This window comes from Anastrepha obliqua, chromosome 2 (assembly GCF_027943255.1).
Source record: "Anastrepha obliqua isolate idAnaObli1 chromosome 2, idAnaObli1_1.0, whole genome shotgun sequence".
Classification (NCBI taxonomy): Eukaryota; Metazoa; Arthropoda; class Insecta; order Diptera; family Tephritidae; genus Anastrepha; species Anastrepha obliqua.
The window spans coordinates 9,134,569-9,150,719 of record NC_072893.1 but is presented as its reverse complement, the minus strand read 5'-3'; the positions used below and the strand labels follow the sequence as shown (position 1 = coordinate 9,150,719).

At 37.7% G+C, this 16,151-nt stretch overlaps 1 protein-coding gene across 1 annotated transcript; it reads left to right on the top strand.

Annotated features, from left to right (window-relative positions):
* The first annotated feature begins 8,467 nt into the window (after positions 1-8,467).
* LOC129237055 (uncharacterized) lies at positions 8,468-15,707 on the top strand. Its single transcript, XM_054871449.1, has 2 exons — positions 8,468-9,146; positions 15,575-15,707. Exons 1-2 carry the CDS (start codon positions 8,473-8,475, stop codon positions 15,705-15,707), a joined length of 807 nt encoding a protein of 268 aa, XP_054727424.1. The 5' UTR covers positions 8,468-8,472.
* Positions 15,708-16,151: the final 444 nt, after the last annotated feature.

Sequence of the window (16,151 nt, the reverse complement as noted above, 5' to 3'; positions counted from 1 at the left end):
AATGGCTTTGACGCTAGCTGAGAGCTTGCGTGAAGCGAGGAGCTTGCCTGCATTTAACGGGAGCAGTGAATATACGCTCAGCAACTACCTGAGGGACGTCGCAACTGTGTTGCAGCTAACGCCAGCAGAACATGTACAGACAATAAAAACAGTATTAAGCAACAGACTGCAAGGTAAGGCGTTAAAGGCGGTTGAAACCTTATTTAACCCTACATGGGAGGGTATAATAGTTAAGCTTAAGGAGGAATTTGGAGTAAAAAGAAGTTTTTTTAATTTAAGAAGTGACGCTCTAAACGAAGAAGCTAGAAACATTGAGGAATTACATTATAAATTAAGTAAAATTTTAAGTTTAATGAACACAAAGTATAGTTTAGAACCTGACATTTTGTATACACCTGAAAATAATGAAAAATTAATTTTTGATATTTATGTAAACTACTTACCTATTAGTATTAAATCTCTTTTGCTACAAAATAATATTAGATCTATTAACATAGCTTATACATTTTATTTAGAAAATAATTTATTAAAAGATATAAAACTAGTAAATAATAAACAAGCGAATAGTTTTGCGTATAAAAGTTTTCAAAACAATAATGATTTTCGAAATAACAATACCTTTCCAAATAATAACTTTCAAAATGCAAATAATTCATTAAATAGGAATGGTTTTCAAAGATTTCAAAATTCAAGCACCTTTCCTAATTATAGTAGCCGTAATAACAGAAATAATAGTGGTGGTTTTAATAATTGTAACAGAAATTTCAGAAATTTTCAAACGCAAACTTTTAACACTTTTAACAGAAATAATCAGCAACAACAAACCCAAAATTATGACTTAGAAAATTTTAGTAATTTACGACAAAATCAACAAAATTCATATAATAGACATTTAAGTAATAATGAAGAACCAATGGAAATTGATGCAATTCACGTTACAGAAAATTTTCCTGTGCAGCCTCGAAATTATCATTACCCATAGTAATATTAACTATAAATAATACAAAAACAAGATGCCTAATTGATAGTGGTGCTGCTACTACCCTCGGAGATTATAATTTTTTTTCCAATATAGGAATAAAGAAAAGTTTAATAAAACCAATCTTATTAAATACCCTGGTCGGTAATAATATTATTATAGATGAAGTGATAGTAAATGTGCCGGATGAATTTAAAGAAAAAAATAGCACCATGTCTGTTAAATTAATTAATTTTATTGATAAAAAATTCGATTGCATAATAGGAATAAATATTTTACAGCCCTTTGGAGCTATAATAGATTTTCAAAATAATACTCTTAAAGTAAATAATAACGAAATAAAACTAATTGACTATAAATTTAACATTTCTTATGAGGAAATTAATTATATAGAAAAATTTGAGCTGGATAAATTCAAAGATTTAATGCCTACAAACTTAAATAAGGAAGAAAATAAGTTATTAGAAAATTTTTTACATAAAAATAAAAAGACGTTTTATATTAAAAACCAAAATTTAACTACAACTACCTGTGTAAAACATAAAATAATAACTACTTCTAATAAAATAGTATACTGCAAGAATTATAGGCATCCACAGATTTTAGAAAATGAAATAGAAAAGCAAATAAATGAAATGTTAAAAGAAAATATAATACGCCCCAGCAAATCGCCTTATAATTCCCCTTTGTGGATTGTTAAAAAGAAGTCCGATAATTCGAACCAGCAGAAATGGCGATTAGTTATAGACTTTAGGAAGCTAAATGAAATAACTGTGGATGACAAATTTCCTCTGCCAAATATAGAGTCATTATTTGACAAGTTAGGTAAGGCGCAATATTTCTCGTCCTTGGACCTTGCGAAAGGCTTTCATCAGGTTTTGATGGAGGAAAGCGACATTGAGAAAACGGCTTTTTCAACGCCCCGTGGTCACTTCGAGTTCATTCGAATGCCCTTCGGTCTCAAAAACGCGCCCGCTACATTTCAGCGAATGCTAAACTACATTTTGGCTGATTATATAAATAAAATTTGTATAATTTATATGGATGATATACTAGTCTTTTCAACCTCGCTAACCGAACACTTAGAAAGCTTGCAAAAAGTATTTAATAAACTGAATGACTACAATTTAAAGGTTCAAATAGATAAGTGTAGATTCTTATCGAAAGAAACAAACTTTCTTGGTCATATCATAACAAATAATGGGATAAAGCCCAACCCCGAGAAAATTAATATAATACAAAACTTGGAGCTACCCAAGTCAGTAAAAGAAATTAAATCGTTTTTAGGTTTAACCGGATATTACCGGAAATTCATTAGAAACTATTCCTTTGTTGCTAGCCCTATAATAAAATATTTAAAAAAAAATAGTAAAATTGATATTAATGACAAATCTTATATTGACGCTTTCGAAAAATTGAAGAAAATTTTAACAAATCCACCAATATTATGCTATCCAGACTTTAATAAAAAATTTGTATTGACCACGGATGCAAGCAATGCTGCTATTGGCGCGGTGTTGAGCCAGGATGGCAAACCAGTAAGTTACGCCAGTAGGACTTTAAATGGACATGAAAAAAACTACTCAACGCTGGAAAAAGAATTATTAGCCATTGTATGGTCAGTGAAATATTACCGTCCATACCTTTTTGGTCGAAAGTTTCTAGTTCAAACTGATCATCAGCCTTTGAAATGGCTTTATTCACTTAAAGAGCCCAATTCTAGAATCATCCGATGGAAAATATTATTAGATGAATTTGATCTCGATATTGAATATATTAAGGGAAAGGAGAATAAGGTAGCTGATTTTTTGAGCAGAGTTGAAGTAAATCATAGTACGGAAGAAAATGTAAATATTAATTTCTTTAGAATAAATAAAATTGTTAATAAATATAGGACGCAAATAAGAATAGTTAAAAATAAAAATAAAGAAACCGAAATACTTTTTAAAAAATATAAAATAATATATGTGTCTGAGAATGACTTAAATAATACTCATTATTTGAACGATTTATTTAGACGTGAAATAAAAAGAGGAAAAATTGGGGTATACTCGGAGCTTGACAATAATAAATATAATATAATACAGAACAAATTAATTGAATTATTTTCTAGTAACAATAAAATAAATTTCATAAATTGTACAAAAGTTGCTAGTGATATTGAATCCGAGGAATCTTTATTGAATATCATTGATGATATTCATATTAAAGGTAACCATAGAGGAATCCAGGAGAATTTCGAAGAATTAAAAGATAATTATTATAATCCTAAATTATTAAAATTTATAAATAGATATTGCAATAACTGCAGAATATGTAATGAAAACAAATATGACAGAAAACCAATAAATAAAATATTTCAACATACTCCAACACCAGAAAAACCAAATGAAATAGTACATATAGATATTTTTCAGATACAAAAGACTAGTTTTTTGACAACAATAGACAAATTTACGAAATTAGGAACGGCACATAAACTAAATGACAAAAATATGGTAACAATTAAAACTAAAATCGAAGAGCGAATCGCATTTTTAGGAAAACCTGATAAAATTATTATGGATAATGAATTTAATAATGCACTTATAAAGCTGTTCTGTCAAGAAAATAATATAGAAACTCATTTTACAACACCGAATTCGCACACAGGAAATTCAGATGTAGAAAGAATGCATTCGACTCTCTTAGAGCATATAAGAATATTAAAAAACGCTGAAAATATTAATGACTCTGAAGAATTAGTACTAAAAGCAGTTAATTTCTATAATAATACAATTCACAGCACGACTAAATTAAAACCAATTGATTTTATAAATAAGTTACACATAAATTTAAAAGAGGTTAAGGTAAGATCTGAAGCAATTAAAAAGAAAACCATTGATAGAGAAAATATTAAAAGAGAAAATATTACACTTAATTTACAAAAATCTAATTTATATATTAAAAATCCTACTGCAATTAGACAAAAAACTGCTAAAAGATTTAACAGATACCACCACAGCAACCCTAATAAAGTAGACACTGCACAATTTAGACGCCCATTAAAGTCTATAAAATAAAATAAAAATAAATAAAAAAAAATAATAATAATAAAAAAAATGAAATGGATTTGTAGAGCAAAACATGGAAAACTATTCGTTAATATTTTTTTTATATTAAATCACACTATATTTATTTTTTTAAAATGTAAACTATAGAATAAGAAATGAATATTTATGGCTAATATAGTTTAATATTTATCTTGGAAAAAAAACCGCTAAACAACTTAAATATATATCAAGTTATTAGTTAAGTGTGATTTAAATCTGTATCACTATAAGAAACTATTAAATTTTCGGATTGTATATTTGTAAAAGATTCGACGAGACTCGAATTCTTTAAGGAGAGGCGAGTTATATATTATAAGTAACTTTCCCCTTTCGCTCTCGCTCTCTTCATTATCTAACTGTAATAATTAGCTATGTAAGTTATATATTTAATTGTTGTAATTGTTGTAATAGTAAATGGGGAACTCTTTCTCTCTTCATTTTAAGTATAAATCTAACTGTTAAAATAAATTGAATAAGTATAGTTTTTAATGTTAAAAGTAGTCTTCAAAGTCACCTTGAAGAGTAAAGAACAAATTATTTTGAAGTGTAATCAAACTTGTTCCATTTTAATAAAAATAAAACTAATAAAAATAAAACTTTAACAAATTTATTTTATTTTCAAAAATAAATTTAACTCGCGCGCGCGTGCACACACTTATGAGCAAACCTATTACAAGTTGCAGATGAATGAACAACGATTTCGGCAAAAGTTGAAGTTGTAGAAGGGCGTTGTGGCAGGAGGCTGTGAGGTGGGTGGGTGCGAGCTTTGTAAGTGATTTTGATTTGCACAAAAGGAATTCATTTCACAACGAGGCAAGAAAATTGATTGTGCGTATACCGTAAGGATTTTTATGTTGAGCAAGTCGAAGGGAGCAAATGAAATTATTATTAGCTACGCTTTAGGGGGAGAATATTTTAATAATAAGAGAAATTTATACATTCTGGCTTTACTTTTTTTCTGTACGCTCGCTTTGAGCGAAGTGCCTGAAAATGTTCAAGTTGAACTTTGAGAATTGGTGTGAGAGGCGAATTGGTGTGAAATTGAATTGTGCGATACGAGGTGAAATGTGACTACGCGAGCTGCGTGTTCACTTCCCCATGTACGATTTTTTCTCTTACAAACCAAACCAATTTATAACTGTTTTAAATTTGCCTGAAATATTTTAACAGGTTTTACACCTAAAAAGATACACATATCAAAAGAAATCAAAATTTTCAGAATTTTGGTAATTCGAACTCGAAATTTCCGCTAGGGCAACGCCATATGAAAAAAGTTTTTAATTAAACCTTTCGTATTTCTTGCACATTGAAATGCAAAAATAAGATTGAGTTACAAGAATCTAATATTAAAATACGGGTATCAAGTATTTTAATATTAGATTCTTGTATACCCGTATTTTAATATTTGATTCCTGCAACTCAATCTTATTTTTTCATTTCAGCCAGGTGGCAACTCCATTCAACACTTATTTTTATTTAAAGTATTTTTCATTTTGTTATGATACTCGTAACCTGGTGCATATAAAATTAAAATTTGTGATTAATAACTATTTTTGTGTTAAAATGGGTGGCAACGCCATTAAACTTCTATTTAATTTAAGCCGTCTTATTCTAATTATATATTCTACTACTTATATATTTTAATATTAGACTCTTGTAACTGAATCTTATTTTCACATTTCAGCCTGGTGGCAAATCCATTCCACACTTATTTTTTTTAAGGTGTTTTTGTTTTTGTTTTGATACTCATAACCTGGTGGATAAAAAATTAAAATTTGTGATTTATAACTATTTTTGTGTTAAAATTGGTGGCAACGCCATTAAACTTCTATTTAATTTAAGCCATCTTATTCTACTTATATAGTATAATATTTCTACTTATATATTTTAATATTAGATTCTTGTAACTGAATCTTATTTTCGCATTTCAGCAAGGTGGCAACTCCATTCCACTCTTATTTTTTGTTAAGGTATTTTTTTTTTTGATACTCAAAATTTGCGATTAATACCTATTTTTGTATTAAAATGGGTGGCAACGCCATTAAACTTTTATTAAATTTAAAGTATTTTTCATTTTGTTATGATACTCGTAACCTGGTGCATATAAAATCAAAATTTGTGATTAACACCTATTGTTGTGTTAAAATGGGTGGCAACGCCATTAAACTTTTATAATTTAAGCCGTCTTATTCTAGTTACTTATATATTCTAATATTTATCTCTACTTTGTGATTAATTTATATTAACTTTCCCATTAAAAATTAAGTGGCACACCAATCAACATAATTTTCGATAAAGTTCTCTTAAAATCTTTCGCTAAGTACCCAAGTTTTAATATATTTATAAGTTTTGTAATTGCTTCATATTTATTGATACAAATTTTTTGTGGCAGCGTTGTAAAGATATATTTTTTTTACTAAAATAAATTTGATAGTTAAATTGTAATTCTTACTCCTGTTTTAAAAAAACACTCTTTTTGAATTTTAAATAAATGGCAGTACTAAGAGAAGGTCATCGACGAAGATGCTTCAAAATCAATGAGGGCCCTTGCGAGGGTGCATGAAGTTTCTAAGGATCTTATCCGTCGAGTTGTACATGAAAATCTCCGGTATGAATCCTCAGTTATGCACAGCAGACAGTTTATATCAGAACAAACAAGAGAACCTCATCATGTTGGTCTCCTTGACGCGGGGATGAGGCTTAAGTGGTGGTCTGACCCCCATAGCATGGGGGCTAAACCAACACGAACTAAGAGGGAAGCTCCACACGGGGATTGGCTAGCCATCCACTCGCTTTACGGCGTACTTGGTGGCCACCCAATCACCATGCGAAGATCACCGTACCGACGAAGATCCCTTTGTCATCCCCAAACCCCCTACATCCCGTTATTTCCTCTCCTAGCCCACCCCCTAATCCAGGGTGTTATGCGACACCGTGCCCATTGGATGGTTTGCAGCCAGGGGGTTCACCAGACCGGCTGTATTTCAACGGCGCCTTCCTAACACCGGGCCGCCTTAGGAAGTAACTGTGGCCTTGCCACGGCATGGGGCGCTGCCGTGGTGGACCGTGTTGAATTCCCCATTATAAAAATAGACCACTGCGCTCGCCTCGTCGAGCAGGTGGTCGTACGAAAAAGATGAACATAAATAAAAATGTAAGCAACAAAACTTCCATTGTAGCGGGAGCAGGCTACAGCGGTCGTAACTCTACTGCCAAACATACACATAACGCTCTTCAGCGCGGAGGTGCCGTTGTCAACGAAGACTCGGACCACGAAAGCGTTGGGAGTATTAACACAGCTGAGGAAGAGGCTCTTCTGCGTTCTCCGGCTCAGACCAAGGATCAAGCCTGACAAAGAGAAGCTGAAGGCCAAAGCCCGATACAAGGCCGCGGTCAAAGTTTGTGACCGATTTGGCAGCAAGTCCAACCTGACGAAGCAAGAGGAGGAACGGTTGGCTTGGGCCAGAGAGGAGATCAAAAATGGCCGGGCCTTCTACGCAACAAAGCCAATGTTCGCGGCTTCCAATCCGAAATATGCGAACAAAATCGAAGAAGAGCTAGCCATCAAGAGGCAGCGTTCTGCGGATAGTGAGGCCTCAGGGCCATCAAAAAAGCAGAAGCACAGGCACGAGACGGCTAAACCGAAAAACAATGACGAAAGACCTACGACGTCGAAAGCAGCGGCAGCGGCCAGTGAAATTGCCAAGAGACACCTCATAGTGGCACTCACTGACCGTAGCGACCAGCTGGGGCGAATGTCGCAGGAACGGTGGAAGGTAGTGGAGATGAAGCTACTGGAAACCTTGTTTACAAAAATGGACGCAGAGCCGGACGCACCCATGCCAGCATTCGACGGAGCAGGGTGGTTCAGCGGCGTCAAAATCATAAAATGCAAGGATGACCCCACGCTCACATGGCTAAAGGAAGCGGTAAAAGCGCTTCACGGCCTGTGGGAGGGGGCATCACTGGAAATTGTTGATCGCAGCTGCATTCCCTCAATACCAAAGGCAAAGGTTTTCATTCCGCGAGTGGTAAAACCGGAATATGCGCTGCGACTACTACAACGACAAAACACGGACGTGCCGACAGACGATTGGAAAGTGTTGAGTGTGGCAAAACCAGCAACTGCTGATGGTGGCCAGGACTACATCATCCAAATCAACAAGCCGGCAGAGGACCTGCTTTACGCGCGATTCGGGAGGATGGCTTGGGGAGTTGGTAGCGTGCACCTTCGCCTCAAAAAGCGCAACCCGACAGATGACAACCACAACACGCTCGCTGCGGGGGAGGTGGAAAAGGATCTCGGTATAGAAGAGATCCTGGAAGCCTCCCTCAATATACAGGAAGTGGAGAAGGGTGACTTGGAGGTAGTATCCAACCCCGAGAAGGTACTGAGGCCAGATGCTGAAAGTCCTTCAGATAAACCTCCACAAAAGTAAGAACGCCTCAGCCGAGCTCCTGCTCAACATAGAGCGAGTCGGCTACGATGTGGCTCTAGTCCAGGAACCATGGATAGCATCGGGCAACATAGTCTCCGGTCTAAAGTCAAACAACTACAACACATACATCCCGATTGTAAAAAATAAGGTAAGAACAGTGATATTGGTCAAAAAAAGTATATGTTCTTATATTGATAACAATCTCTCTTCAGACGATCTGACAGTGGTGGCGCTGGAGGGCTGCAAGGATGAGACGCTACTCTTTGGGTCCTGCTATATGCCACATGATGGAGAAGCACCACAGACGGAACTTCGGAAGCTGGTAGAAACAGCTGCCAGAAAGAAGCACGCTCTGGTGGTAGGAACGGACGCAAACGCACATCACACGGTCTGGGGAAGTGCAGATATAAACGACCGAGGTGAGTCACTATTTACCTATATTCTTCAAAGTAGCCTAGAAATAGCTAATAGAGGTGAAGAACCAACATATGTGGGACCAACCTCGAAGAATGTACTCGATTTAACACTCTACACAAGCAGGCATGTTATGGTTCAGGAATGGGAAGTGTTGAGTACGCCCTCATTCTCTGATCACAGATACATAAGCTTTCAGGTCATATTCCGCTCAAAAAACAAACTTACATCCTTTAGAAATCCTAAGAATACGAACTGGGACTTGTATAGGGATATACTATCAAAAACACCAATGAGAGTACATGAATTCTATAGGTTAGTCAAAGTGGCTGACAATGAGTTCTGTTGGAAGGAGTATAAGGATCTACTAAAAGTATACAAGAAAGAGATACGTAAAGCCAAGAGAGAATCTTGGAAAGACTTCTGTAGCAGCATGGAAGACACTAACGATGTGGCTAGACTCAGGAAACTGCTATCTAAGAATCCGTCGATGCCAAGAACAATACGAAAAATTAACGGGGAGTGGGCTGACAGCTGTGAGGACTCTCTAGAAGACCTAGTCAGTACACACTTTCCAGGGTGTGCGGACATTACAGATCTCGAACCTAGAGGAGATATTGTGCACGAAATCCCGACGAACGTAATTACAACCAACAAAATAGAATGGGCTATACAAAGTTTCGACCCATATAAATCGCCAGGACTGGATGGAATCTTCCCAGCCATGCTCCAAAAGGTAAGCCACCTTGTGGTACCATGGTTAAGAACGATATTCAGGGGATGCCTGAGGTTAAGCTAAGTTCCTGTATCGTGGAGAGAAGCGAGGGTTGTGTTTATTCCAAAAGCGGGAAAAAGCAACCCTCTATACTCAAAAGAATACAGGCCCATTAGTTTGACTTCATTTCTCCTGAAAACGTTAGAGAAGATTCTAGATACATACATTAGAGACACAATTGCGCCGGACGAATTATCCAAAGCGCAGCACGCTTACACTAAAGGCAGATCCACTGAAACTGCACTTCACTCACTTGTACTAAACATAGAAAAGGCGTTAGAATATAAGGAGTATGCTCTAGGAGTATTTCTAGATATATCAGGGGCCTTTAACAACGTGACAAAAGATGCTATTTTAAATAGCATAGAGTCACTTAATGTGCAACCCGCGGTTTATCTATGGATAAGGCAGTTATTAGCTAGCAGAAAGATAAGAGCGGAGTGGAACGATGCGACCGTCACCAAATATGCATGCAGAGGTACTCCGCAAGGTGGGGTACTATCGCCGCTATTATGGCTACTAGTAGCAAATGAAATTCTTAAGAAACTTGACAGAGGGGCACCTAAACTAGTGGCATATGCCGATGACATAGCTATAGTAGTTACAGGAAAGTACCTGGACACCATCAGTAATGTGATGAACAACACTCTCAAAACGATACACCAATGGGCATCTCACGCAGGGCTAGGGATAAACGCGGGAAAAACGGACATGGTACTTTTTACCAGGAAGTACAAAGTTCCCGAAGCTAGGCAACAACGAATTACTTCTCAAAGATTATGCAAGGTACCTCGGAGTAATATTGGACAGCAAATTGCTGTGGAAGCACAACGTTGAGGAGAGGGTGAAAAAGGCCAGTAATGCGTTGTACGCATGTAAAAGAATGCTGGGCGTTACTTGGGGTCTATCACCCTCCCTGATGCATTGGTGCTACACAGCAATAGTCAGACCGATATTGCTGTACGGAGCCTTAGTATGGTGGACTGCGACAAAAAAACTGACATAGTTAATGCCGCTGGAAAGGATTCAACGACTCGCTGCTCTGTGCATAACAGGAGCGATGAAGACCACTCCAACGGCGGCGCTGGAAATGATACTCAGCATGCCACCTATTGACCTCATGGCGGAAAACCTGGCAGCGAAATCAGCGAGGAGGCTAATGGCTGCGGGGGTATTCATCTGCAGAACCTTCGGTCACAGCTCAATAGGAAAGTGGAGCTCAGGTGGCACAGACTACATGACCCCGTACTTTAATTGGGAGAGAAGGTTCCGCACTACAATTGAAGAGGAGGGATGGCACAAAGGCATGAAGCCTGGCCATAGAACCTTTCACATCTATACAGACGGCTCGAAAACTCCAGACGGAGTGGGAGCGGGTATCTACTGCTCCAAACTAGGAATAAGGCAGTCTATCAAGCTGCCAGACCACAGCAGTATTTTCCAAGCGGAAGTTTTTGCTGTGGGGAAGGCCGCGGAGCTAGCCTACACTAGAATAAGAAAGAACTCAACAATTAATATATACGTGGATAGTCAAGCAGCAATAAGAGCAATAAGCTCATATTGTATTAAGTCCAAAAATGTTCGAAGGAGCAGGGAGGCCATAGAAAGGCTAGCCGAAAACAGTAGGCTGCATATCTACTGGGTACCTGGTCACAAAGGCATTATAGGGAACGAAATAGTAGATGAGATAGCAAAAAGTGCTGTGAGACTACCATTTGAACAAGAGAACGACATACCGAGACCGCTAAACACAATATACAATGAAATGGACGACCACATGAAAAGGCAAGTGAAAGCTAGGTGGACTAACCTGACCACATGCAAAACAGCAAAAGTTATGTGTAGAACTAACGACAAAAAACTCACTCAATTCGTACTTACGCTCTCGCGAAAGGAATGCAGAACTATCATAGGTATGCTAACAGGTCACAATCTATTGGCTGCACATGCGTACAAGATAGGGATTGCTAACACGGACAAATGCAGAAAATGCAGAGAGGATGTTGAGGAGACTTTAGAACACCTTCTGTGCGTTTGTCCGGCATTATCAAAAACGCGACTAAGATGCCTGGGAGCCCCACTGTTTGAGGGTCTGGAAGACGTCTCAAAAGCGGAGCTCCCAGCCCTACTTAGATTCGCCAAAAGCGCTGACATCCTACATGATGTCTACTTTAGGTATTCATAGAGGTCGGTCTCCATCTGGTATCGCTAGGGACCAAAAGGTCTATGCGTGGCTTATTGCCAACCAGGCTAACCTAACCTAACCTAACAAGAGAACAGTGAGTTATCCAATCAAAACGCCTTCTAAAGAAAATTAAAGACGCGTCGGAGATATTATGGTTTTTTCTCTAATGAAAGAAATGTTTACCAAGTCCAAAAGACCAGCCGCAGAAATTACCAGAATAACACATGCCTATGTTTCAATCCTATAGAGGTTCCTTTTGTCATTCATAAAAAGTTTGCAATCCCTGGTATGGCTTTCTTCACTCAACGATTTTTAGTGCATTCTGCTGCATATAACGAGGTTCTAGAGAAAGTAGTGAAAACCTGGATTGATAGTGTACGCGATGATACATCTTCAGCAAAACTCTGCTCGTTCACACAAAAGCGATGGCGAGGCAAGAGACAGAAAGGATGGCTGAAGATTTTCATGATTACATAACACCGAACTTATGGCCGCCTAACTCCCCAGACCTTAATCGACTGGGTTACTGCTTATGGGGGGTAAGCCAATAAGAATCCTCATAATACCATTTCTTCTCAGAAGGTTGATTGCATTGCACTTGAATTAACCATATTAACGATACGAATGAGGAGCATTTGATTCGGACAAGCAATCGTTTACGGACCCGAATCGAAAAGGTTATTGCAGCTAATGAAAATTTCTGTGGCTTGATATTTTTCCACAAACTGAGGGATATTTTTCCTACAATTTTATGTCACCTTCAAACGGCGGATGGTTTTTTATGAGGAAGCCTAGGCAGGAATGTAGATGAAATGGTTGAAGTACCACTCTAGCACTCTCCCATTAGCACTAAAGCGCCGTTTTGTTGCCAAGAGCTCCAACAGGCAGATATGTACAGCCAACCGCAGCTGGTGATATAATGGAGAAAATTGTTGGTGCACACCTCCACGCATTCGAAGAAAGGAGCACCCAGTGAACTTAAGGGAACCCGGTGGTCTAGAATTTTCAGAAAATCAATTTTTTGTTTTTTCGATATTTCGAAAGCATAGTATCTTAACCCCTTGCCGTGATCTAAGGAGTCTGACTCGTGATGAAAATGTTTGCTCAAACATTAATATGACGAGCTAGGCTCGTGTTTGAAGTTAGTTTCTATCTGTACGCCACCGAAGTTAGTCCCGAGTCTCATAATTACAGTTACATCATCTCGCGCCACAGTCTGATCTGTTAACCACGCGTTAACGCGTACTTCTTGGACCTGAGTTTCGTCGAAGTACAGGGTCAGGAAAGTAATGAGCCTTATTTTTTTTAAGCAGTTTTATTAAACCTTTTGGCTTATACAACTAATATGCTTCAAAATAGGACTCTTGAGCGTCAATACACCGCTGATAGCGGTTTCCTTTCACTGCAGGAAACATTTTTAAACTCATCCGCCGGAATCGCGTTCAATTCGGCTGTCACAGTTTTTGGATCGCCTCGATGGAGTCGAAACGCCTCCCCTTCAGCTTTCTTTTCAGGCGCGGGAACAAGAGGAAGTCCAGAGGGGACAGGTGTGGGATGTAGGGAGGGTGAGGAAGCACCGGAACCCTCATCTTGGCCAATGCAGAGGTGCAGAGGAAGGCGGTGTGCGCCGGCGCATTGTCGTGATGAAGGGTCCAATTGTTGACGAGGTCGGGCCGAACCCGGGCGACGCAGTTTACCTGGGCACTGGACAGAGATTGGTCCCCGTAAGCCTCCTTGAGTAGGCCAATGGCTTTGGTACACGTTTTGTTTAGCTTTACGCAAAATTTGATCGAGTAACGTTGCTCCAACGATCGCTGCATTTTCGCCACTGCAAAATCCTAACACACTTTTAAAACAGCTTTCACGCGCGGAGCGATGTTGACTGCCCTGCTGTTCCCAGCGAACTGGGACCGGTTTCTAGTGGAAGGTCCAACGATCATTTTCCCCCACCAGTCGATTCGGTTGATCGCTTGGCAAATGCTCCGAGCTGGAAGGCTCATTACTTTTCAATCAAACCCTGTAAATGGTACGTCAAGTGGTTAAAAATGTACTGTGAAATTTTCATGCAGAAATGCCCAATATTATAGCTTCTACAGCTCACTAATTAGGTAGATAGCAGTACGCGCGCTCCTGTACTTCAAACTTTAAACTCATTTATCTCGAAACGACTTTTTTCGGTCTGGTGTTGTCAAAAAACAAAAAAAAACTATTCAGCCGAATCGTCTGAAATTTTAATATCAACAATGTCAAGGGTTATCGCCCGTACTAGAATAATATTACTATTTCAATTATTTCGTATTTTTTTGATTAAAAAACTGAATAAAGACCCGATTTTTAGAGTGTCAAATTCAAAAGCACGCCATTTTGTAAATTTTTTATTTTTTAGTCTAGTAGCGGGACATAGCTACAGTCATGTTGTTGTTGTTGAGGTGGTTGAACATTTCCACTGAAATACTCCTAATTAGTGGCCAGCACCGTTTTGCTACCACTATCTCGTGTGATGATGTATTTGTTTTTTTTTTTGCCAGTGTCAGATCCGTTTATTGAGGTCCAAGTGCAACAGCAAATCCTAACAGCAAGCTACAGTCATACTGATTAATAATTTTTTTGGTTTTTGTATTTCAGATAAATAGAAGAGCCAAAATGGACAACACCGCCCAGGTCCAATTTTTCGGGAGGGTCGACTTTAGCGACATTTTTAAAATTACTAAAATTTAAAATTTTTTTTTTGTTTCACGCCTTAAAAATTTAAATATCGTTTTTCATGTCATTTATTGTGAAAACAAAATTCCAGAAAATACCCAACATTTTCGAACTCTAAACCACCGGGACCCCTTACTCGTCTAGCTGCCAAACTCAGACATTTACACAGAAAGTGCTCAACAGTCTTCTTTTCTGAAAAGTCCGCACAGTTTCTGCAATAGATGGGGAGCCTTTTCAAGGCAGAAATATACTCGGAGGTTTGCCGCTGCCTGCCGAGAGATGATAGCTATTAGAATAAAATTGTTCTATTACTGCGGGATTTGAAACCAGTGCACTTCTGAATGGGAGTCACACACCAAAAAATTCAGCTACGGCGACCGCCTAGTACGAAATTCAGTTTAACTCCCTTTAAACAGCAAATCTGGGTAATGAACAATGCACAGGAAGTAAGGAAACCAATTCAGTCAATGAGGTTTCTAAAAATAAAATTTAAAAAATTTAAATCGGTCTGGTAATTTTTAAGTGATGCTCTTTCTAAGAAATGAAATGATGCTCTTGAGAAATTAGAAAACCAAGTTAAAATTTTCTGATTACGGCATTTGAACAACAGCATTGGAGGTCTTTCATAAATACTGTAAACCTAGTTTTATTTACAACCCTCAAAAAAGCCTCGTCATCCATAACGCAATTATTCGCATACACACACACACACTCATGCAGGGCCACATTAGCAAGAAAATCTTTTAAAACAAGCATTGCCAACACTGATTTTATGAGCATTACATTCAATTATTCTCCAAGCTGTTCCACCCCACCTTCATAACTCTCCTCCAGCTGAAATATTATTTACTCACATTTAACAGCAACCCATACAGTTGCAACGCTTTGGAAAGCAAGAAAAAAAGAATGCTACCACACCGAAGACCACAAAAGCAAACAAACAGCCAAAATTAAAGCTACAGTAACATTTGTGGATTTTTATTTCAGTGAAGGCGAGGAAGTTTGTGAAACAAGTGGTAAATCGCAACTGTTGCAAAATGCCATTGTAAACAGGAAGCTGTGGGAAAACAGCTACGAACACTATCCAGCAGCTGGCGGGCAAAGAAAACAAGTCTACTGAAAGTGGTTTCCGAAAGCAAAAAATATATTACTTTGGCATTGCGGGTGGTAAAGTAATATTTTTGAGAGAGTTCAGATTTTTTGATAAACATGGAAATAATCGTTGAAAAAGATAGCATTAAAGTGAAAATAACATAATAAAAAATACATATGAATGTATATGAATATATTTTAAGTTACTGTATTAGAGGGTAGTTGGGTAAGTACAGGTAGGTAGGTGGAAGGAAGAATTATTATTAGAAGAATATTCCCAATTCTAGGAAATGATTTCAATGAGAGGGCCTCGGTCATCCAGCATTGCTCTGCCCCACTGCACCAATTGCATCGCGAGTTGGGGTTAGGTGTTTTCTCTAAATCAGCCAATTTATCTATTTCCTTAAAATTTCCGAATGCTGCTAGGGTTTTTCAGGAAGAAATATTTGCGATCCTCCAAGTATACAAATTA

Coding starts and splice junctions, on each gene's coding strand:
- LOC129237055 (XM_054871449.1), top strand. CDS start 8,473: ATGCTGAAAGTCCTTCAGATAAACCTCCACAAAAGTAAGAACGCCTCA. Junction 9,147..15,574: donor ATATTCCGCTCAAAAAACAA/ACTTACATCCTT, acceptor TTTTTATTTCAG/TGAAGGCGAGGAAGTTTGTG.